Source organism: Calonectris borealis, chromosome 9, assembly GCF_964195595.1.
Source record: "Calonectris borealis chromosome 9, bCalBor7.hap1.2, whole genome shotgun sequence".
Classification (NCBI taxonomy): domain Eukaryota; kingdom Metazoa; phylum Chordata; class Aves; order Procellariiformes; family Procellariidae; genus Calonectris; species Calonectris borealis.
In genome coordinates, this window is record NC_134320.1 from 16,034,293 (window position 1) to 16,059,646 (window position 25,354).

Below are 25,354 nucleotides of genomic sequence, written 5' to 3' on the forward strand. Positions count from 1 at the left end.
GGTATTAATACTCACTTGCTATCCAGCAGTTTTTTGAGACAGCCTATTCAAGTGTGAAAAGCATTTTGAGGTCTCAGGTCATTCTACAGAAGTGAGAACAGTTATTTCTTGTCTTTCGCTTCATTTCTCTGTGGCCTGTTCTATTTCTAAATGCTGGAAGTGGCTCTAAGCAGAAAAGAGGATATCTGTTCTGCAGGAGAAAAGGAAGAGGAAGTCTGTTTTGCAGGAGAAAAAGAGGAAGGTACTTTGAAGGAAAGAGAAAACACATGGGAGAAAGAAAGAGTGCATGTGAGAGGGAGGACACAGATTCCAGTGCAAGGAACAGTTTAGTAGTCAGGGTGTTCAATCCCTATCCCAAATAAGGTGATTATCCTCATTGGTAAGTCTTGGGCCCAGTATGGCGGAGGCCATAGATTCCTCCTAGGCCCCAAATAATGCTCACAGGAGGAGCTTTGAGGATGCTGCAATGTTTCCGCAGAGTTCCATCTCAGAAAGAAAAAAGATTTGGTAGAAAAACTCCTGGCCAACTGTACTTGCAATCTCATTCTCATTTATTTGCTGAAGTAATCCCCAGTGCTTGATTTACGTAAGACTTGAATTAACTGTGTATTTATTCAGAGATCTTAAATTACACTGATGTGATGAGGAAAAATTGCAAACTGATGCAGTTTCAAGGGTATTAACAAGCGTATGACAGTGCGGCAGATCCCACTTGCTACTGAGGGACCTAAGCCCGTTCAAAGGTTTCCAGAGAAGGTGGTAAAAAGGCTCCTTGTTTTGCAAGTACAATGAATTTTCATGAAGGAGAATTTCTCTTAGCACTGAGGTGGGGCAGAGAGGTATGTATTACCTGTATACAGGTATACCTGTCAGAGACTCTTGAAGAAAATTAAAATTGCTTGCTCGATGCTGCTCTTGGTAACAGTGTTGGTCTGAGCTCAGACACTAAATAAAGCACATTCTTTGGTTCTGAACAATTTCTGAATAACGCGTGGTACCAGGAATAAAACACACTCCAGATGAGCAAGAAGCATGGAGCAGTTAACACCCTGATCTAACGGAAAATTTCTGCAAATATGAAGGAGACTGTAACTTCAAGCAGAGGTGCCATTAAAAAAGGCAATCAAACTGAAATCTCCATTGCTTCTGGCATTAGCTGTTTCTGAAGCACTTTACGTTTCCAATAGGTGTTTAGTGAATTCAGGCAATCAAAGCTAGCTATGAAGCTGTTACTGAATGGGATTTAAACATTTTAAATGAAGAAGGGGAAAAATGATAACGTAAGTCTGTGATTGATGTGGGTGGAGAGTCAGCGTGACCATCTGGAGACCCACTGAAAGACAGAATCTGAGACAAAATGCTCATGAAGAAACTACTGGAAGTCCCAGTATTGAAATGTGTTGCAGCAAATAAGATATGGTTAGGAAAGAAAGCTACTCAGTCCATGAAGCCTGTGGAGAACATCAGCTTGAAAAAGATGAGGCAAGAGGGTTGGGGATGAAAAGTGTAGCTTGTATCAAAACGTCCAGCTACTTTGCCAAATGGTGCCAGTGATGATCATATCTGCTAGCAGTTTGCACCATGCGAAAGTGAAACAAGGATACCCATACAACTACAAATGGTTATGGCAGGCACACAGGGGACTTACACATGTTCAGAGGTGGACAGGGCAAAACAGAAGGTCTTGAAGTGCTTTGGGGTTCAGGAGCTACTGTGACTTCTGTGGGAGCGGTGTTATCACAAGAGGGAGCTGTCCGCCTGTATGAGATTGTCACCCCAGACAAAAACACACTGCAGAGAAATAGCAACAGGGCTCTCAAATCCTGAGAGGGACAGGAGGCAAGAGGTCCTGAGTGCTCAGGGAGGCAGTGATCACAGCAGGCTAGCATGGGAGGGCATGGGCTGAGCCGTGTTAGCCGAACTAATCCTGCAGGGCAGGCCACCAACACTGAACACTCCTAAGTGTCCTTCGGCAAGTCAGATCCCGCGTTATTTTAATACTATCAGTGAATTGTTTTTATTTGTAGGCTTTGCTGGGGAGGGAAATGAAGGAAAGGTGCTTGGTCAAAGTCAAACACGGTGCCAGTCAGAGGTTCATATCACAATGATCACCAAGGCTCAGACGGTGAACGAAGTTCATGTGTGTCAGTCGGCTGTGAGCAGTATCTGAACACAATAGGGCCTGTGTACCCAGCAGAGGGCATGTGCATGCACACACACGCACTCCTACCTTTTCCTTTGGGACATCATTTCTTAGATAATGAGCATATCAGTGCCCTCAGAAGCTGTGTAAGTAGTTACAGGACAAAGCCAGAGGCATCAGCCGTTTCCTTTGAATAGGTTGTGGTTTCTGTTACAGGGTCCAAGCATACTCTTGATTTTCATCCTTGTTTCAGATAAGGTCCCACTGCAAGAGGTGCTGAACTCCCAGTTCTGATTAAGATCAAATGGTCCAGAGGAACCAAGCCACATCCCTGAGCTCAGGTCTAAACACTAGCATCTGTGTTTACTATGCATCAGGGAAAGCTGCCTGTAACCTCTTCACACTAAGCTTAGTTCCACCTTCCTGGTTTTTTCTCTGAATTCCTCATGCCTAATTTTGGTAGACACATTTTACCGTAGCCTGGGACCGAGCTGAAAGCTTTGTTTTCTGCCAAGAATCTTGAGAGGATAATACATATCCAAGCAGTTTGCATCAGTGCCATAGCATCTGAAATGCCCTGTAGAAGGCTAACACAATATATTTGTACGCTCCCTTGGCAGGAAGACAGGACAGTTCTTCCAGTGGATGCACTAAGGTAAATAATGGATTGCGCTGTATATGTTCAATGATGGGGCAAGGCACAGAAGATCAGGCTAAAGGGAGAAAACCACTCCAGGTTGAAAAGTTAGAAGACATTAAAAATACATACAGAAGAAAAGCATGTAGTCTTGACGATGAGGGAATGGATGGAGATCAGAGGTCTGGGCTCCTTGCCACAGGCTGCTTGACCTCAGGCAAGTCTTCTGACATCCCATTTCCCCTCCTACCCTTTGTCTATGTAGCTCTCAGGAGCTTCTAGGCAGGGTTGGTCTCAAGTGCAGCAGTGAGGATACTTTATCTTGGTCATTACTTATACGATAAAATTACTTCATATATATATACACACACATATATACATATAAAAAAATCTTCAGGATTACTTATGGAGCAAAAAAGGAAGAAACGCAGAATGCCTCGGGAACATGTGGGAGGAGCAGAGTTCCCAGCCAGTTATTAATCCACTTGCAGGACAAGGCTTTTGCTGAAGTTTAAAATTGAATTTAAATTTAAAAAAAAAAAAAAAAAGGAATTTTATCCCGAGACAGAGGTCTGGCTCCAGCCTAGCACCCGCCCGCCGTGACGCCGGCAAAGGAGCAAGCCCCCCCGCGGCCCCCGGCCCCGGCAGCAGGCGGCCCCCGCTCCGCTCCAGCCCGGCCCCCCCAGCGCGGCGGCGGGCGGGCGGCTCCGCGGTGCCGCGGGCGGGCGCGGCGCGGGCGGGGGCTCAGCCAGCGCGGCCGCTTGTTGATCGCGGCGCCCGGCGCCGCTCCGCGCCTCCCGGGCCGCGCTCCGCTCCCCGCAGGCAGCCCCCGCGCCCGGGCTTGCCGCTGCGCTGCGGCGCCGTTTGCATTCTTCCATCGCAACATTGCAAACCCCTCCTTTTTTTCCCCCCCTCTCTCGCCCTTTCTTTCCTTTTTTTTTTTTTTTTTTTTTTTTTTGCATGAAGATGGCGGCGCCTCTCGCCAGCAAGGCAGGGTCCGCCGGCACCAACAGCAAGCCTCCCTTCCCGGAGCTGGATTTCCGATCGGGAGCCAGGGTGGAGGAATTGAATAAACTCATCCAGGAATTCACCAAACACGACCAGAGGGAGTATGACGACCAGCGAGCCCTGGAGATCCACACGGCGAAGGACTTCATCTTCTCCATGCTGGGTAGGGCAGGGACCGTGCGAGGCGGGGGCAGTGGCGATGCCGGCCGGGGACCCCGGGGCAGGGCTCCCCGACGGTGCGGCACCGGCGGACCCTTTCCCCGCGCCGCGGGCGCACCGGGCTGGAAGTCTTCGGCCGCAGGGCGGGTCTCACCTCCAGGAAACTATTTTTTCCTATCCTCTCCACCTGGCCTTTAGCAGCGATGTATTTATAAGCACAGAGGAAAGGCTGGGTCGCAGACCTGGCCGGTGCCCGAGAAACACGCCGAGCCAGCAGGGCTGGAGGCGAGGCGAGGCGAGGCGAGCCCGACCCTTTATTGTTTTTCCCCCCAACTATCAAGGCTGTAGGAAACGCAGATTTTTTTTTCTGGACCGCTTATTTTGGTTATTAGAACGACTTATGCTTGTAGAGGAGCATCCTCTGAACTGCGTTTCTTGCTTAGGTTGCAAAACTTGCTGCCAGTGGAACAAGTCAGATTGTGGCGGGGGAGTCCTCATTGGCGTGAAACTTTGAATTGCGGGCAGGGATCCTTAAACCAGGGTGAAGCATGTGTTGGCCCTTGCAGAAATCACCTGGGCTCTGGCATGACTAAGGCTTCTTAAGATTGCCAGTGGAATGACTAACAACTCTGATTCTCTAGGTAGTCAGTTCCTGATAAATATTTACCTTGTTTTGACTAAGGAATCACTCACACGAATGAGAGCCTTCAGGATATGAAAGGATGCTCTTTAACATGCAGGTTGGACCTTGAAATCAGTCATCCAAGTTTGAATCAATATCTCAAACACTTTTGCATGTAAAATAAGAACATGGGTAAACAGCAGGTGTGGCCAGTGAATGGTTCTTTGTAGCTCAGAGGTGCACATACACCCTCGAAGCGTATTTGGCACAAACCAAGTGTATGGTCTACACGTACACTGCATGTACACTACATCACTTTTCTCATTCAGAAGCACAGAGCTATCCTATTGCAATAAAAGTTATTTTCTGTATTGGGGGGTAATCACTATAATAGACCACTTCCTCTATAGCCATGAACGTACCAACACTCACTAAATGAGAATCTACCTGTCCAGCTGGTTATCTTGTAAGGTACCTGGATAAGTATAATTGCCTGCCGTGAGATTTGCACAATTTTGTGTATGTATTGCTTTTTCACCAAGGGCTGAACAGGATATGGCAGACTAAATTTAGCTTGAGAACAAGGACAACAAGTTGAAAAGTCAGTAGCATGTGTATTTATAGTTGCTGTTATAAATATTTTTCCCTTCCTGTTTAAGAAGAATGATGTGGTGAAGCCATGGTTGCATCAAAGCCTGTAGGATTTTTGTTATTGAAAACCTGATCCTGTGGAAGTCATCCACTATTATGATCTGATACGTTTTTCAATCAGGGCTTTAAATAACCGGCTGAGGAAGCAGGGCTGGATGGGATGAAGCAAAGAAGAGTGGAGAGAAAACAGCCAGAGCAGCAGTTCTGGGTGTGTGGCTAGCAAGTAGAGAAAGCTTTATATGATCCTGTTTAAGCATTAGTAGTCTTTGCAGGGAACAGGGACCACAGCATTTCTTCCCTCCTCACGCGGGAGAAGGCAATAGAAGAAAGACAGAAGAACGGGCTGGAGCATGCCTTTTATTTCTGCAAATGCACCCTAATGCCTTGCTTTTCATGAAAACATGGAGCCTTAGGCTGTTTAGAAATAATGTAAATTAATGTGGCTGTCTTTGTTAATATAATGGCTGGGAGATGAGCGTTCTTCAGTTTTAAATGTATAGACTAAAAACGGGGTTTAAACAAAAGCTATATTTCTGTTTAAGTTATGCCTGGCAATTTTCAATGAGACTTGTTTCTGAATAAAAGAAGAGATTTGAGGACCAACCCCAGGACAGAAATGGAGATGGGGTGTCTGATTTATCTGCATTAGACCCAGAAGTTGTGTTTTTGGATCAGACCCTTCTTAGCCAGAGAGGCTCTTAAATCTAAAAGGATTTAACTTATTAATAAATAGCTCTTTCCCCTGTGCCTGATCCCTCCCATACGTACTGCTCTTATCTCATCTGGTGATGATAGGAAAATTAAACGTAGCTTTCCTGATTTAATTACATTGGTGTGTAATTGGTGGATGAATGGTAGGCGAGGAGACTTTGTGCAGATTCTCAGATGTTTGTACTCTGCATGGCTTGCCCTCTAGGTCAGATCTTTGCTTTCTATTTGTATTAACTCTTTTTCATCTGTGTTGTCTTGCCCTGGCTATTCCCGACTGAACTCTGGGAGATCTCAAGAGTTGGGCTATGATAAAATTAGGGAGAGGTACTGCTTGTCATGCCTTTGTCCAAAATCTTGTGCCCCAAGCATTAGAATAGGACTGCAAATGACCTACCTATCTGGTGGGGTAAGAGTATTTTCTGAATGTGGGCAATTCCTGGGCATCCCATTCACAGTCACCAAGACCGTATGGTCTTGCTAACACCCCACACTGAAAGAACAGCTGTCTTTTGGTGCCTTTGCTGGGTAACTTCCTGTACTCGCACTGAGCTGTGCCTGGTAATTACTTGTCTCTTTGGCACAGGTATAACTGAGCCGCAAAGGAGGGGAAGGCTGTATTAATCAAGAAAAAAAGTGGAGAAAAGAGAGTCTTGTGTTCTGGGCAGCGGGCTGGCTGGGAGTGACTGAGAGACCAAGTCTCTGCCTGCCCGTTGTGAAAGGAGCTAATTACTCTCCCTGTGACTTGGTTTTGGTTTTTTTGTGCTTGAAGAGTGATAAAGGAGTATTTTTATCGAGTGATGATATTACAGTCAATGTTATTTTGATTTTTAAAGCACTTGCTGCTGTTGTGATGAGAGGTGCATAGCACTCGTATTACAAAACCTTTTAGGGTACCTGGCCTAGAGAGTATTGTTCCTGCAGTACAAGTACTTCTAGGAAACTTCTTTAATAAACACTACCTGTCTCCTTCTGTTGAGATCTAAATAAAAAAGTGTTGTAATGCACAGATGTGCTAGGCTTAAAAAAAGCCATATATTATGCTCTTGGGAACTAGAACATTGCATGTTAAACAGCCCCTTGAAATTTCTAGTGCTATTGCTGCCTCAAACCAGATCATGTTATTAGGGATACTGACTCTTCTGTTTTACCTCTTAACAAGAGGAGAAGAAAATAGAAGAGCAAGGAGGCGTGAATAAATACAGATGATACAGAGCTATTTCCTCCATTCCAGGCACACACTGGCGTTCAGTCATCTAGAGGAGTTTTCAAGGTCTTCAGGTCGGTATTTTGTTTCCCTTTCCTATCATGAGACTTCTCCGTAGAGTCTGAAGAGCGATGCTCAGGAAATTTCATCCCATTCTCTTTCCTCTCATTGCTCTCTCCCCCTCAAATCAGGGGAAGGACTGGACAGTGGCTTTCTTTTTTTTTTTTAAGGCCTCTAGTGTGTCTTTTTGTCACTTCAGTGGTTGCATCTCACTTCTGCGGGAGAGGACTGGAGCTGCCCACGAGGACAGGCCACACTTTGAGGATTTGCAGCCAGCTGCAACTTAGAGCTGTTGACAAGACCTCTAGAGAGCTTGTATCAGCACCTGATACGGGAGAGGTGGTGAGCCTATTCTGAGAGCATTTCCCTTTTTTCTGGTGTCGGCCTGGTGCTGAGCTGGGTGTGCTAACAAGTGTTTGTGATAGAGGCAAGTCTCATAGCGGAGGCAGAGCTGGCATCAGCAAAAGATTTCTGCTGCCAATACCAGCTTCCCAAATGGAGTGAGTTACCCTGCTGGGCCCCTGCATCTGTAGCAAGGCTTCCAGCTGTTTCTTGGCCTGATGGGCCCCTAAAATCTGTGCGGTGGAGGTACAGATTGCTGTACTGAGAACACAGGTGTCCTGACCACAGCTTGCTTTTGTTAGCATCTTCTACAAGAGAAGCATTTCACAGTCCTCCCCTGTACCCGAGGTCTGTATAGTAGAACAACATTGGTAGTGTGTCTCTGTTGTGTGGGTTTGTGCAGCACTTTTTCTCCCTTTCCCTACCTGGCGTAGCTTGCTGATGAAACCTTCTATTGTAGATTAGATTTCAGGAGTTGTTGGAAGTGTTACCTGTTTGTCTATGATACATCATGGAAATTCTCTGGATTCTGTTGTGGTGTCGAGCTGATGAAACAGCAACAGGATTGGAGTGATCTCTCTAGGGTTGTCTTTTATGTGTGTGCGCCTTTTCTCAAGAGAGACCAATCATGATAGGAGCACACTGTACTCTGAGGCCTACGTTAATAAAGGCTCCCTGCTGGCATTCCCTGTGCTGCTGAATGCATAATGCACAGCTGTTAAAAACAACCTTACTGTATTGCAGATTTCATTTCTGGCTTCTGTTGGGTCTCCTCTCCCTGCAGGCCACATGTTTCTGTATTGGCATTTGAGGTTGTGGGGGTTTTGTGGTGTTTTTTTCTTAAGGGACAGGGTGCTATGCTGGTAAAGTAACCCTAGCAAGCCATTGGTAGCTTCTATTTGGTTGTAGCCAAGTCAACCAATTTCATCTAACTGGGGATTCTTTCTGTGTAACTATTTAAAAAGCCTCCTCTGTCTTTTTGTTCAAAGCGATTGCTGCTCCATGTGTGCAATGAAAATAGCTTGAAAATCTTTCTCTCGATTGGTTTTAAGATGCTGGTACTTCACTTGCTCAACTACTGTTTTGAAACATTAGGCTGTGATGCAAAGTATTTAGTGTAATAGCTAGGAACATGTCCTAAGGGCACAAATTCTCATGGCAGGCTTGTCAGACTGCCCACCGCCTGTTCCTTCAGTCTGTGGAAATATTTGTAAAAGATTTCCGTGAATACTTGCCAAGCCCAATTATGCAATTATGTTTTAAGGGCAATTTTATAATTATAGTGGAGGGTGGTAACCAAGATACGTGAGTTGTTGGGCTTTTGACTTTTCTTTTTTTCTTCCACATGACTTTGCATGAATGCTAAAACATTTGGAGCAATTCTGGTCAGAAACCAGTTGTTCAACTTTCTTTTAGGCAGCTGGCTATTTTTATAGGTGAAGCTAAATTAAAGGCAAATACAACATTGCTCAGAAAGGCTGGAGGACGTGTTTTATTATAGCTTTGGTAATTTATAAGACAGATGTGTACTCAGAGACCCACAGGCAGAGTCCAGCCTAGAGGAGACTCAGGATGTAATAGTCCTGCCTGAACTTCTCAAAGGGAATCTCCAAGCTGTGCAAGTTTTTTGGATAGTTGGCATTGTCTGTCTTAATTTTTTTTTTTTTTGACAAATGCCAGGTTCCTGCTGGCTTTAACCATCTCCTGTACAGCTAAAACTTTTGCATCTTTTCTTGGGCCTTGACACGTACACTCTTGCCCCTGTGCATGTCCCAGTCCTTTTGCTGCAAAGATGGTTTTCCCAGGTGCCTCTCTGAAACCCTTCCCTGTGTTTCCTTCTCTGTCCAGGTCAGACCCTAGCTGTTTGTACTCTGCAAGATCGGTTAGGTGAGAAAGTGCCAGGAAGAAATGTGGTTAAGGCCAAGAGATTAGCTCTCACCTCCAGTCAAGGGGGCTTCAGTTGCCAGGGCTGCTACAGCATGACGCTGTGAACAGTGATTGAGATGACAACTGCACCTCCAGGCATGTCTGTGTGAGACCCTGTGGTGGCAGCTGCAGGGAGAGGCTCTGGCATAGACCTCTCAACTCCCTTTGAGTCTAAGAAAAATGACCTGCCATTGAGTCCATTACCTATGGCTGGGTGATGCTAGTGTATGAAACTAACTGAGAAGCAAGAGCTGTAGCTCATTTCCTATGAAAAGAGACACTTAAGAATTGAATGCATTATGTGGGGTGACATAATTCCTGAGCCGGGTTTTCGTTTAGCAACTTACAGCTGGGATGGTTAAGTTCCATATCCTAAAAGAAAACCGTTAATTGCTTCCCTGCTATCCTCTGAACAAGGAAGTAAAATTCCGTGAGAGTAACAGTCCATTCATCTGCACAACATACTATAGTACATTTAGACTTTCTTTAATTTGCCTGTCTTTGGGGTATAAAACAAGCAGTAGGGTAGATGGAATTCTGGGGAAGCAAAGAAGGGTATTTGCCCTGCTTTCTTCCTCGGAAAGGCAGAGGACCTATCATGGGAGCTGAAGCAGAAGGCAGCTTTGGATGTTGCACTCACAGAACTTTCCCTTATTGAGAAAAGAGGAATGTGCCTGCATGGGAGCAAGGGTGAGAGAACTGAAAACTGACCTTTAGGTGGATGTCTCAAGTTATTTGCCCAAGTCTTGTTCTGATCACTAGTAGTGTGATGTGAGTTCAGGAGACTGAACTGTAGCTTTATTGGAACTTGCAACCATACTTCATAGGTTCCCCATCCTAACTATGGATTTTATATCCAGTGAAGGTTTATGACTTCAGTTAGCACAAACCTGTCTTACTGTCTGACTAACAAAAATATGAGGGTTGACTTCTTTTTTTGCTAATGCAACTGGAAGGCAGCTTATGAGACATTCAAAATAAATCTTTCAGCAGCAGCTGATGTTCCAGTTGACAGACGCTGCTATGGATTTTGCTCTCTTTAATAAAGAGACCTCCACTGTTTGCTTTCATTTTTACCATTCTGTTGCATTCCTTTTTACTGCAAATAGCAATTGTCCTGGACTTAGTGGATTAATCTGTGCCTTAGTACTTCAGCCAACCTGACAGGTCCCTGAATCATGTACTTCTGCATTAGATAAACTTTCTGCAGTTCTTTCAAAGCACCATTTCAGTGACTTTCTGGTTGTAAGGGAATCAACATGTGCTGTAGCAGTCAGTTTGAGGAAGATAGATTCCCTTCTCCCCAACATATTTGACTTTGGAGCTTTTAATAAACACTTCATGCTAAGGAAGTTACAACAATCCTGTTAATGCATTATATTTCATCTGTCAGACAGTATGATTTTAATCTAATTTAAAGCATTTAATTAGAAGGTGGTTAATGCATTTTGTTACGCGCAAGCTGGTGTCAAAAGTACAATTTGCATAACCCCACTGAGTGGGGGTGATTAATTACTTTAAGGTTCATAATATCCATGTCTTTGAAATAGCAGTGTTCCACTCATGTTTAGGGCTGTGGGCAGAAGTTTGCACAGCACCAGGTGGCTTCAGCTCGTAGAACAGGAGCTGGGTGGCATCCATTTCTACTAAAAAAATCACTCTGTAGGTAAAACATTGAGTCAGGACACCCTAGACCCACGTTCCATTCTGAGCTGCCCCCAAATTTATACAAAGTTGCGCAAGTTTCTGAATATAATGATATGTAGTGGGACCTTGATACTACCAGAAGCCTTCCTTGTCTCCTGCGCATCAGCGGTCTATGAAAGGTGGGGTGGTACCAGAATAGTGGAACATTGTGGTGTTGCTGTTCTTCATGATAGGATGATTTAACTGTGCAACCCTCTGAGACTGAAGCTGGAAAAGAAAGTCTGTTTTTGAGAGTCTAGCCTCAGAAATTATTTAAATAGTGAAAGCAAATAGTTGCTCTGTCGTTGATCTGGTGGTGTCGAGATCAAGTACAGTTCAACCTCTGAGAGACAGATTACAACCTGACCCAGTTAAGCAGTTCTAGCAAGTAATCTTACTTTATACTGAAGGTTCCCAAAGCAAAATTGGGACAAATTAGTCTAAAGAATGCATCCTGGCCACAGTCTGCATGCTGATGTAATTTGGCAGAGTCAGGCAATGCCAAGCAGTAGAAGGCAGCAGTCTGGGACAGAAAGCAAGGGAAAAATACAAGACATGCCCAAAGCTAGAAATCCTGCTGGGATAGCCATAAGGAATTGGCAGAGAATAATTTTCTTTTTATCCAATGACACCTTTCTAAGGTCATGATTTAGATGAAAAGTACAGGTTTATGTGTGAGGTGTTGTTGGCCTGCTTAGATCTTCTCTCCTGTGGCTTGCAGTCAGACCATGCGGAATTTCTTCCACCCACTGATGGAGTGAGAGTTCATAAAAGATTTGGTCCAGAACTGCTGAGCAGCAAGGGAACACTTGCAGTTGAATCTAGAAATAACAAAGCCGGTTCTTGCTTTACAACATAGTCTGTTAGGCCATGTGCTTTTTCTGTCCTAAAATGTCTTATCTCAACTCTCCTGTTCATGTTGCAGGATCTTTTGACACTGCTCCAGACCTCTCTCAAGGAAGGATGTTTTTATTCAGTGGTACATATATGACCTTGTTTAGAAAATCAGGTGCTGAGGTTGTGAGGAAGGAGTTGTATTAAACAGCTATCAAAAATGCTAAGACAAACACTGCAATTAGCTTCTGTGCTTTTCCCTTCAGCACTTCTACTCTTTGCATTTTAATGGATCTCTTGAAGAGCTGGTGATGGTTTGGGTGACTCCTTTTGGAAATGAATCCTGTGCTAATATCTCTGGCTGGGCCTGATCCACAGGCAGATGCTTGGAGATATTTCATGTTTGTTTTGTACCGCACTAATTAATGTATAACTTGGTGGTAGAACAGCAGGAATGCTGCGTTTGCTGACACTTCATGATATAATGATTTAATCCTTTGTGACACATTCCTGCTGAGTGTCAAAGCTGATAACTCTAATCTCTGTCCCTAGCTCAGTGCGACAGGAACCTGTTCTAGAGGGCATTTTGCAGGAGCTTGCAAGCTCCTGTAGGTACTTTGCGACCAATTCGTGTAAACTTTTTTTGTACATTGCCACTCTTGAATGTGATTGTACAGCATTGCCTGGTGCACTGAGGAATCTGGAGTTGAGTGCAAACAAAGGAGCTAATTGACTGCATTCAAATGAAATAAGGCTTGTCTTGGGAGGAGGGGAGAAATACCCTAATCTCCTTCTAAATACACTTCTTCCTTGCCAGCATTAAGAGCGGTGTAGTTATATTGATTCAGTGGTGCCTAAACCCACTGCTCTTTGTTATATGTTATTCTGAGGCCTGGGTATGGATGCAGATCTGTACACAGGGACAGCTGTACAGCTGCTCTCCAGTGGTTATTCCTTGTGATACAACCAGCAGAGCTTGCCTCTGTTCCAGCATGGGCAGTGAATTGCTGTTTATTTTAAACTTTTGGTTGAATGGTATTCATAAAACAATTTGCAGCTCTGCAAATAGAGGAGGGAATGTCACTCTAACAACACTTCAGGGGCTCTGTTGCCTTCTGTCTCTGAAATTTGCCTTTTGAAAGTTGCATACAGTGTGCTGAATGGCAGATCAGGTATTGATATTGGCCCCTTGATATTAGGCCCTCAAAGCTTGAGTTGCTGAAATATCTGTATTTCATAGACAGTAGGGCAACCATGTGCTAAGCAAACAGTAACTTGAAGAAAATAAAAGGAATGCAAGTCTCTCTGCAAGTGCAGCATGTTTCTGAACAAGCTGTACCTTCTGAATTAAATGCCTGTTTTTTTTTTCCAATGTGCAAGCTGTAATGCACATCTAAGTGCAGTATTGAGAAAAAGGAGCTATTACAATTTGACTGAGCATCTGTTAGAGGCTTGTTTTATGTGCTAAGTTGTCAGTAAAAGCTTGACCCTGTACCCCCAATTTTTCCCAATATCCTGTGAATTTTGTGAATGTGCAAAACATGCAGTTGAGGCAGCAATGTTACACTGAAAATAACTACTTTGACACAGGCTTGTGATATCAAAGAATGACTATGTCTGTGCAGTTATTTTAATTATCTTGGGGAGGGATTCCTATATTATATGTAAGCACTTAGCAAAACTATTTGCACATTATCAGCGCCACAGAGTTAAGTTACAAGTTAGTCTGGAAAATCAAAGTTAAAAAAAAAGTGATTTTGATCTTCTTTAATTCTGATTCAGGAAACATAAGGTGCTCCTGAGCTACTTTAAAAACTAGATAATCCCTCTCACTCCTTCACCCAAGCTGCAGACAGGAGGTTTAGAATCATCTTTTTATCTAAGCTGCTTCTTAACAATGCAGGTAAAGAAATCGGTGTCTAAAAATCTGCTCTTATGCTGAGACCAGTCTTGTAAGACATGGCTTGTGTATATGAATCACTCTATTGTGCTAGTGTATGTCACTCTGAGTTCTCAACTTTTTTTAACTAACCCTTTCTTTACCTTGAAATGTGTATGTGTCTTTATTTTATTCTATTTTCTATTTTACTTTGCCCCAAACAAATAATTTAGATGGAAAATATTTGCTGTTCAAGGGCAGTGATGTCAGTGCTTTGGAGCGTAGGAGAGTGCTGTTGAGAAATGATATAACCTAGGTTTGCAGGTGAAGGTCTCATCCCCTCCCGGCAGAGCTGTTCCACCGTGACAGGCTTCACTAAGCCAAGGCCAGCCCTGCTTGGCAAGGATTGTAGGAGTCCTATGGAAGAGATTTCTGTCTGAGGGAGACAGGAGTGGGGGAGACAAATGAACAAAATCCCCAGACCCACAGCATGTCGATAGACCTCCTGTTGTTCTTAATTCGCGTCTGTAAATGGCACTAGTTTCCGCTGTTGCGCACCAAGACAATAATAAATAAGAGTCCTTAGTGTTTATATACCACTTCACAATTTTCAGAGTGTTCAACACACATTAACTAATTCAGCTGAGATGCAAATATTCTGTGAGCAAAGCTACTCTTCTTGCTGCCCAGGGGAACCTTTCATTACAGCTGGGACAAGGCTTTTCTTTTTCGCCTTAACTGAAGCTGTTGGCAGGAATGTTCTATACAGGGACAGTGTCTTTCTTCCTGAAGTTTTTAAGCCTTTGCATGTAACCCTGTTTGCACAGGAATTGGACTACTCCCAAGTCATATGTGGTACTATTAAGAAAATTATGCAGGAGACTTGCCTGTACATTCTGTGCCGCAAATATGCAGACCTACAGTTAACAGATTTGTGGTTTCAGAAGCTATTGAGTTAGCAAAGATGTTGATGCTTTAAGTGCATCTTTCTGTGCTTGCATGAGGCCTTGGGGGAACACCATCTCCAGTGGACCTCAAGGCTCAGGAGGAGAATAAACATCTGTCAGTTCTTATTATGCTGGCTCATCAGACTATGGGCTGAAGAGAATTGAGGATGCTTGGTGGATGGCTTTGGTCCATGTTTCACTAGATCCAGCACCTGCTAGAGCACCAGTCTGTCTTTTGGGGGAGGAGAAAGCCCAACAGAAGGCCTGTTACCAGGTAAGAGATGTGTTTTGAGGGTGATTAAAGACATTATGTCCTATTGTTCACAAATCTGAATCCCAAACATGGAGTAATACATGCATTGGCATAACCTAATTTGTCTGGCCCTTCACTCACTTTCTACCTTGGCATTTGCATATGCGTGTAGAGCTGGTGAGGGGGAGTTTGATGCATGTCTGTCTATGTCTTTGAGCTGGGCAGGATTGGTTCTACTTTTTATTTGCGAGAATAGCATCTCTTTTTAGCATTCCGTTAGGGTGACTAGAAGATAAGAATCTTTTTTTATCAGATCACGTAATAACCTGGGCTTAGTGACTTACCTTGGAAGTAACTATTTGGTAGTCTTTGTAAATTGATGCCTGGTGCTGTAGAACTGCCCACATGCTTTGTAGTTATAACCCTCTTTCTAATCCATGAGGTTTAGTTATAACTAAGTGGTGGCACTTCCGAATTGGCTCTTTGTTTAACCTTTTGGTAACTTTCTTTTTTAGAAGTGATGCCTGCAGGTTTGACCTGAAACTGATTCTGAAAGAACAGCGTAGATTACAATTTTCATACAAATGGTTGTATGAACAGGAACACCATTAGCCTCTTAGTGACCTAATTACGCAGGGAGGTAGCAGCGCATTTTGAGATCAAAACTCTCATCTTGCTACAGCTTTCCATTCAGCTAGCAGTGCATGGGAGAAGAACAGCATGTTTCTTGCAGGTGATGATTTCTCTCTCAGTGGCTTTGATACCCTCATTTTCTGTTTGAAGTTAATGTGCAGATTGCTAGGTGGCGTCACTCAAAGTGACTGACTGAGCTGCTGTTGTATGTGAAGATGTCTCCAAGACAACTAATTACCTGGTCAAACAGCACATTGCCTTCTGCCCCAAGACACGTTAAGGGAGTTGGTCAGCTGAAGGAGCAAGATATTCTAACAGTTTATTATTAGCACTGTAGCTGCCAAATACAGCTCAGAGTCTAAAGCTGAAAATGTTCCTATTAAACACTGCAAATGAATAGCTTAAAAAAAAGGATTGTGTGATTTGACTAGCAAACTGATTTGTCAGGGAACTTCTACCAAATAATAGGAATTAAATCTCTGCCTTCACAGTTCATTTTCTCCAATTGCTATACATGTTCCTATGCTGGAAGCATAGGGAATTTAGGGACCTTCTTTCACTCTTGCATTTTGTTGTTTTATGTCCAGACTTCCCTGCTACATTTTAACTCTGCTTTTTTAGTGTTAGTGTGCCATATTTTTTTCTGAAATATACCCAAAAATCAAATGTTTGTTTCCATTTCTCTTCTACTCTAAAACTCAGCACAGTTTAGTGACTCCTTCCTGTTCTGAAGTTTGGATAAAATAAGCTTGAAGCATTGGATTTTTTTCCCTATTTTGTCCCCTCCTCCCCATCCCCTTTGTCTCCAGAGGAGCACTGTTAGTAGAGCACTTACAAGTATTTTTCTTCTGCATTTTCAATTTTTTACTTTTCTTTGCAAAATACTCCTATGCCCATCCTATTTCAAGGGGCTCGGTCCAAACCAAAATCAAGAATACCCACATTTTTTCCTGCCTTCGTTACAAGGCTTGGCTGTACTGCCTAGCTGAACAACCCCACCTTTGTCTTCGTTTTGGAATAAGAAACAAGCAGGCTTGTTGATTGCTGCTGCATTAACACTATCCTCCTCCCTCACGCTGATGCAGTGGTTATCAGGGGGGTAGGGTGGAATCTCCTTGCTGCTGTTTTCATGAGACCTCCCAGGAGGTTGCTGCAGGGTCCGGCCCTGGAGGAACGCAAGCAAAAACTGCTTTGTGCAATAGTGGGTGGAGAGAGGACACTAAGGGTGCTACTCTGAGAGCACTTGAAGATTTTCAAATGAAAGCCTAGGAGAGACAAGGAGGCGTATCCATGCCCTGACCTCTGTCCCATGGCGCATCTGAACCTGAACTCTCAGCTAATAACCCCTGAGCCACTAAGTCGCCTTCTCTGAGCATGCCTGCATGCGCTGGGGAATTTTAGGAATGCGGACTTCAGCATGGTGTGGGGTTGCTGCTGCTCACCCTCTGTTCAACCATTGTGGTTGTTTGCAGCATTCTTTAACTGAAGATTTCTTTTCCCAGATAAGGTTCCATTACAACAGCAGAAGCTGACTTCAGAGAGCTGGAGAGAGGCCTCTTCCCTTCCCAGGCACCGCACAGCTCCACCCCTGTCCCTTCACCATTCCCTCTCCCAATCCCTTTGTTTTTGAGGCATTAAAACTTTAGTGACTGGGATATTGAAGAGGCTGTAGTTAGTGGTGTATTGCCCTAAATTACAGGGGCAATTGATCTATGGAGGTAAGAGGAGAAAGTCTGTGGGAGGATGGAGCTGGTATCACTGATGCAAACCTCTCTCTTTTGATATCCCCTCCATGCTAAAGCAACCCCGTCTTTAGCCTCCAGCTACTTGAATTGTTCCTGTTGGAGGATGTGGGAGGTCTGCTGTTGACCCATATGGGAGGAAGATAGGAACTAAGCTGGTCATACGGGCCCCACCACCTCTTTGGCTTTGTCCACAGCTCTGTGCCCCGTGTGTCTTTGCTGTGTGTGTGTCTCGCACAGCAAGGCAGCCTGAGTCTGTGGGTTTGTTTTCTAGCAGATATGGTAACAAGGGGTGAAGGAATGTACTCCTTAGTCCCTGTCTCTGCTGCTGGTGGATAGTAAGAAGTCCTCCTATTTGCTTTGAAAACCTGCTGACAAAGGAAGGCAATGCAATTTGTGTCCTCAGTATGGCAGAACAACCATGTGACCAGCATCTCTGAAAGATCCCAACAGTGCATCTTGGAGTTCCATCCAAACTCTGTTAGCATGGAATTCCTACACATGCAGGCATTCAGTGCCACACTTGATAGCTAGGCAGTGATTCAAGCTATTTGAGATGCTAAGTGCAGTATAAGAAGCAACCTGGACCCAAATGAGAACCCAGTGTGATTCTGGAGGAAAATGTAAGGTTATTTTTAGGGTTGTTGCTGTTCTGTTCTGCATCAAGGAGGATAATGATCCAGTTTTGCACTACAGCTCAGCATTGCACTGCCTTATTCCTCATTTCTTGGTCCCATCTGTTTTAACTGGCAAATATTGGTTGCTTGAGTACCTCCTTTCCTCACCCTGTGCCTTCTCATCTAGGTGCTGGACAAAGCTGTGGTTTGAGACAATCCAGGGCTTGTGTTCTCTACAAAAGACACTTAAAATTGTTCCTGGTCGCCTTGCAGCAAATCTGTTTCTGCCCTGCTGATGGCCTGGCTTGCAAGCTGAAAATGTCTGGATAGGATTTATTGTGCTCTGACCATTAAATTTTAAACTGCTCTTAATGGTAGATGTTAAATCAGTACTGTCCCAGTTCCAAGCTCTGTGCAAAATTTCTGAGTTCTTCGGAAGGCATTTCCCCTGCCAGCAGCCTGTGACAACCTTTGGTTTCTGAGAAGGACAAGAACAAGTTACAGGGCTGTTCACAGGACAAGCAAGCAGTAGTTTGGTGAGGGACCTGTACGCTGGCCAATGTCCTGGCATCTGTCTGGCTCTAGAGAGCAGAGCCAGGCAGACCTGGTACGGCTGTGATGTGAACGAGAGATGTTTGTATTGGTGGCTGGGTGCAGACACTCCACTGGGACATGGCGATTGAGTGGCTCTGCTCTTGGCTTTGTTCCTCCCCGATTGAAGCAACTTTGAAGCAGCAAGAAAACTGAAATTCAGTGTTTTAGCACTGAGCTGCTTGCAGCAAGCTATTTTCTTTTTGTACTTGTCTAATAAATACTCAACTGTTCAGTGTTGTCACTCAATGTGGCTTTGTCCCTTGCTGCTAGGAGCCTCTGTATAGATTTCCTTTGAGAGTGGTGAAACATAGCCGGAAAGTCCTGTGACCCAGTGTACAGTGCAGGCTGCTTCCTTGCGTCTGACATGAGATGGGCACTCTTCTAGCTGAGGCTGTTTTCTGTCACCTTTGCCTGGAGAGCACTAAAAGCACTAAAACAGAATCTAATGTTTCTCAAACCACTTAATAGTCTTAAAGCCCTTTTCAGCTACTTGCAAAGGCAGCTGTGGCAGGTGGGCAGGAGATGACTTCCTTGCCAAGGAGAGGGAGGTGCCGCCTTCTGTGTTGCAGGGGAAGCAGAGAGCCACCCAGGGCTTCCCACTCTCAGGCCTGTGCATTTCACAGGGCTCCATCTTCCTCACAGTAGCACAGGGCTTTCCTTTCAATCAACAGGAGTACTATTTAGTGTATTTTGCTTTCTTTATCCCAAAGTTGGACATCATACAAAATAGTCATCCAACACTAGGCTGGTGGGAAATGTTTGAGATCAGCATATCAAAAAAGGCTGCAAAATTTTCCAGTATGCTGTGGCAGAGTTTTCCAGAGCTTGTGCTTGACCGAAGCAGGATAACCCCAGTCCTCAGCACGGTGTTTAAAACCACTGTTCATAGCAGTGTTTGCAATGATGGCAGCTAGAAGCAAAGCTCTGGGCCAGAGTAGCAAGAAGATTAAAACCGTCTTGTATTTTCCTGTTCTAGAAGATCTGTGCTCTCTAACTCTGGGGTTATTTCACTTCGCTTACAGTGGGAGAGGCAGGCTATCATCAGTAGAGACTGGTGATACTGGACCAAGGGTTTAAGCAAAACCACTTTCAGCAAGAATGCTTTCCCCGAGTGGGTCTGCCTGTCTCAAGATAAACGGACACTGACTTTTTCTCTCCTTATTCTCACACCTGTGAAGTTTGAACAGACTATTTTATCGGCGCTGCCGTATGCCTTCTTCCCATATTAGAAAGGAAGGTGCTGAATATGGACATCCCAGGGTGCGTGCGTCTGTCTGTCTGAACCTGTCCCATCAATTAAACAGGAGCTGATGTCATATTTGAAGGTCAGCTGTTTTATAACCTAATATTACCATTTTTTTTTCCTCTGGGTTTATTATCTCCCTCCAACCTGCAGCTTGGCACCATCTGGTGCAGGCACACAAGGGAGAAAGATTAGAGGAAAGTAAAGCAGCTTTGTTCGCTTCCCCCATTGCTTCCGATGTACAGAGGAGTCGGCAGTCTCTTACAGTATTGAATTTTAAGTGGTGGGAAGGGCTGGATCCTGTAAGCTGTCTAAGGGAGGGAAAAATAGTTTGTGCCTACCAGTGATCCGTCAGGAAGTGTCTCATGATTCCTTAGGGACTTACTGTGGCCACAGAGTGCTCTTTGCTGCATTTTATTTTATATTTAAATAGCCTTGGTTTTTTATGACCTGTTTTTCCCAGCACCCATATTTTCCTTACCTGTAAATTGCCAGAAGCACTCCTAAATGAGGTACACACACAGTGCTAAGCCAGACTACAGTCTGCTTTGGTAGTGAAGTGCTGTGAACACCTGAAGTGGATTTACACCTGACGGGGCCACCAGACTGACACACCACAAGCATGTTCTGCTTCATCTTCCCTGGTGGCATCTGTCTGCACAGACCAAGGAGGTGCACGTTCACTTGTCCAGCTTCAGACTACTGTGAAAACGCACCAGTTGTTTCCATTTCATAGGCAGGGTTGGGTTTGCACTCAGGCTTCACCCTCTCTCCCGTCCTCCCTCCTTCTTTTTCGCCATCGATCTGGAGGTGTGATCGCTCTCTGTCCAAACTGCATGGTGATTGCTTTCTGTAAAAGCAAAGCTCTTTTCTTTCCAATAATAAAAGGATAGTAATTCAGGAATGCTGATCTCCTAGGCCAGCAGGATTACTTGCAAACTAATATCTAGTTGTTTTGCTTCAATGTTGCAAATTTTGCATTGGGCTATTTTGAAACAAAATGTCTCTAGCCTTAAATAGCTATTGTATTTCACTATTTGGAAAGGAAGGCTAATTGGTGCACACTGGTTGGATATGAATATATAAGCTGAGTTTTGAAAATATTTGGCTGACTGTGATTCATGGTATGTACATGGCGCTGTATCATAAGGCATATAATGTGCATATAGATTCTTTTTTGTCCACCTTTTCTTTGCTGCTTTGTAGCATTCTTCTAAACTGTGATTTTGTCAGGTCAAGGACACTTTGTACAAATTCCTAATTCCTGAAGAGAGGGTAAGCTTGGAGGCTTTTGGGGAGGTTCATTTTTATTTTTACTTTTTTAAGAAAGAATAAAATTCGTTTCTAGCCCCTCCCATTATATATCGAATCTTGAACTAACAACAGTAGACATTCAAAAGAGGAAGATTTATTTGGAAACAAGGAGGGAGTTCCAGGTTTTCCAGTGCTTTAGGTTTAGCTCCAATTTGCAACAGAAGAGCGTTTGTCTCCTTTCACACATGTTCTGATGCAGTTCTTTCCACTGTAGCCTTTGAGGATGGGATTGGACTTTTCCTTCTTCTAAGTCAGTGAAATGGACAGTGTTTCTTCAATATTTGATTCAGCTTTTCCTGTTCCCAGCATCTTGATTTATACAAGGTTCTTCCTAGGGAAGATCCATAGTAAGTGGAGCAATGGTTCCTGCATTTCTTGACAGTTTTGTAGGTTTGTAAAGTGCACTTTTCCAAGTAGTGAGACAAACTGATGTCTCTACACATGACAATGAAGAGTTGACAAGATAGATGCACACAACAGAGGGCCTGACCAAGTCACCACAGTTTTCTTAATGTGAAACTTTGCTGCCTTGAACTGAGTTTGAAAATGGTACTATAGATTCTCATTTGCAGCTTAACTCTGGAACCAGTTGTGGTATGTCCTGTTAATTGCCTAGAAAGGTGTTTGCTCTTTTTTTCCCCCCACATTTTGTTTTTAAGCCCATTCTTGAAGTAATTTTGATCACTCTGTAAACAGCAGTTTACAGCACATTTTGTTTCCTGTCCAGACTGGCTCAGTTTTCTCTATACCTTAGCACTATATAAATAAAAAAACCCGCTTCTTTGTGCTAGCTTGCCTCGAGGGAAGACTAGATCTAGGAGGTACTGAAATGGTGGTTAAAGAAGGAGAAGGAAAGCAAATGGAAGGTTTGACTCTTTTTTGCAAGTTTGCTTGGTTGTTTTTAGTGCTCAAAAGAAAAGGAAGGAGGAATTTTTTATTATTCAGGTCCTAATGTGGCTTTTGCAACTAAAATGCTCCTGGATGTATCACTTTTGTACTTCTAGTGCACTCTCTGAAAAGATCTCTCACTTCCCTTTTCAAGGACAGCGTAAGACAGCAGTGCTTGGCTTGGATCCTTGTGAAATCCCCTTATCTGCCTGTTCTCACTTTATTTTTCTTCTAACTTTTGTCTTCATTGGTATTGAAAGCATGCTGCCAAGGTTGATGAGGAAAAAACTTAAGCTATGGTTAGTCTTTACTTAACTCTTTGCAGCTTTTCTTTAAGGAGGAGTGTGAGTAAGCAAAGCTATTAAATCTCTGTCTTTTTTCTTTGTTTTTCTTTCTGTCTCAACACAGCAAGGAGTTTTAATCTGCCTTTTGAAGAGCTGAGAGCTCAGTCACTGATCTGAAATAGTGCACTGTGCCTGGTGGTACTGAGCACTCTACAAGGAGCTCCGGTTCCTCCACCTCTTAGTCTTTTCTTCTGGACATCAGGAGATGCATACACCTTATGATTACTGCAGGCGAGGTTGTACATGCCAGATTTCCAAATGTCAGGCTTCAAAAAAGAGGCAACATGATAGCTGGCTTTTCTACCCAAGATTTCTGCCCTAGAAGAATGTTCTGCTGACAGACAACTTCATGTAGCTCCTGGTGCTGCGGCCAGAGAGGCACCCACACTATCTGGTGAGGTCTTGGCAGGGAATGAACCAGCAGTACTGTTTCATCTGATACACATCCAGCAAAGTCATCCCACAAGTGTCAGGTTAATGGTTGGCAGTAATAATTAAACTAGTATTTCATGTTGAAACAGAGGCTTTTGGTTTATATTGCTAGTGCCTCTAGGAGTTCCTGGTTGGGGACAGAGCCCTGTAGTACTCAAGTCTGTGCAAAGATTAATGGAAAAATGTGACCTTTGCTTTGAAGATGTCTTTAGGATATAAGTAGCAGAAGCATTTTAAGTAGTCCTGTGCCTTCTGCTACTTTGTTAACTTTCACTTTCATTGAGTTGTTTTAATCGTTGACTGTTTGCAGTTGCTTGGTTTTTTGATTGCTCCTCTTTGCATCTCAGCAAAAATCCCTGCTGATCGTCTTTCAGGGTTTGCCTTATTTGTTTCTGAAAGTTCCCCTGTTGAGAAGATTGGCAGGGGTTTGCTCACTGTCTCTAGCAATAATTGAGCTGGTTTAGGGACTTACGGAGAATAAACTGGATTGATTCCCCTTTTGCAGTCTGGACTAGAAAAGCTGATTCCCGTGGTCTGCTGTGCGCTCAAGGCCACAAGCCAAGCTGCTATCAATTTTACCTTCTCCTCCTGTGAAATTGCTAAAGAAAAGATGCTTTCCAGATCATGTATGTGGAACAGATGTGGCTTATATTACTAGATGATTCAGCTAAAACTGGTGCCAAAACATCTTCCAGAAGTCTCAGCTGGCTGTTGGGTTGAGAAAAGGAATAACTTGATAGAAATGCTGGGCTGGCTCTGCCGTCTGTGTCTGTAAGTGCAGCCATGTCAGGTACAGTTCCCTTTGATTTAGCAAAGGTCTAACAGTGATGGGATGAGGGCACACAGAGGTCTTGTGCCATGAGGCCAGGGAGGCACTGGGTGCTGCCAGCCCGGGAGCATGAAGGGAATACAGAAATGCGATTGCAATAGGCTTGGTTAATATGTGGAGGTGCTTACACATAGCCTATGCCCAAATTACACTCTGCTTCTCCCACTCCAAGTGTTCCTTTATTGTCAAATACCGTCAGCATAGAGATCACTGGGGTCTTCTTGGCCAAATATATTTCCTTCCACCTTCTGCTGAGATGGAAGAAATTCTGTTTTCATAAATAGGAATGTGATTAGCTCACCTATTTTTTCCCTTTGCAGTCACACTTGGCAGTCTCCCAGAAAGCCACTGGAATAAGCTTTTTTGAGGCTAGATGTATACACAGACTCATGCCAGAGATGGGACTGGGCAGCTGCCTGAAAGTCTGGCACTGTAAATGCACATTTGTTTGTTTAAAACTTGCTTATATGTAGACTGAGAAGTGCAGAGAATGAGCAGAAGTGCTTGATCAAATTCAGTCAATATGTCTTAACCAGCGCGGCTCTTTGGACTTTACTGCTGATGTTGTAAATCAGAGCACTTAAACCCTAAATCACGTTAAACTTTTATACATGGGTGAAGTCCAAGTGAAGTGTGCTGCTGTTGGTGCCTGGGGAACCCAGCCCAAAGAGCAGGAACTGGCTGTTTTGTAAACCGTAATAGGGAAGTATTAATCTCGACTGATGAACGGCTGAACCAAACGTGTTTTTACTGCACAGAGGGCATTTATAGTGAATACAGAGTAGCAAGTCTTGGCACTGGAGAATGTGGAGTCTACAGTTTTGTGTCTATGACTGACAGAAATCACAGTTATGCAAAATGATTGCAGGGTACCAGCTGCCTCCAGCAGCCAGAACACAGGGTGCTAGTAGCCTCATTCATGGATGCATCAAGGGAAGAAATGCCTACAGGTGGTGGTGGTGGTAGGGATTGTCTGCCCTCCCTTAAGCTCTGTCTGAGTCTTCTGCTGAAATCTATACTACATTCTGCCTTAATAAAGAGAACTAACTATAGGAAGAGCTGTGGTTTGTTTCTGCCACTGCTGAGTCAGGAGGGAGTGGAAATGAGAAATGCAGGGTTGTCATTCTGTTCCCATGGGAAAGCTGTTTGCGCCTTGGCACGATATTTCCTCTCAGTATCTGTCCTCTGGGAGCTCTCTCTATGGTTCAGCAGTCCTACCTGCCTTCCATTAGAAATCAAGATACATCCCTATTGTTGCTTGGTTCTGGACTATAGTCTATTAAGCAGACCTCCTGTGCCAGTGAGCAGAGCAACCGAAAAAGCAGCCTCTACTCAATGCCGCTGGTATACCTCCTAGTAATCTGGGAGAGATCAAGCGTGGCATGCTTGGACTACTGCATACTATTGGATGTAACCTCGGTGTTCCATGGGAGATGGTGGTCCTTTAAATAGTGCGCCCCATGCTCTGTGCCTGTAGAGTCCAGCTGCTTGGGGAGGGGGCAGTGTTCGCACAGTCTGGCTTGCCTCTTTCTGTGTAATTATTAAATAAGGCAATTGGGGTCCCAGCTGTGCCTCTCTGGTTTCTTTTGTGTTTGATGTTGCGTCTTCCGTTCTCTACCCAGCCACTGAAGATTTTCATGCAGCTCAAAGTGCAGG

The 25,354-nt window shown here is 44.1% G+C and overlaps 1 protein-coding gene across 1 annotated transcript in view; it reads left to right on the forward strand.

Annotated features, from left to right (window-relative positions):
* Positions 1–3,556: 3,556 nt before the first annotated feature.
* Positions 3,557–25,354, forward strand: part of MB21D2 (Mab-21 domain containing 2) — a 58,846-nt gene continuing 37,048 nt past the window's right edge. The window contains exon 1 of the mRNA XM_075158428.1: positions 3,557–3,951. Coding sequence (XP_075014529.1) covers positions 3,741–3,951 — 211 coding nt within the window. The 5' untranslated portion in view covers positions 3,557–3,740. The remainder of the gene's footprint in view (positions 3,952–25,354) is intronic.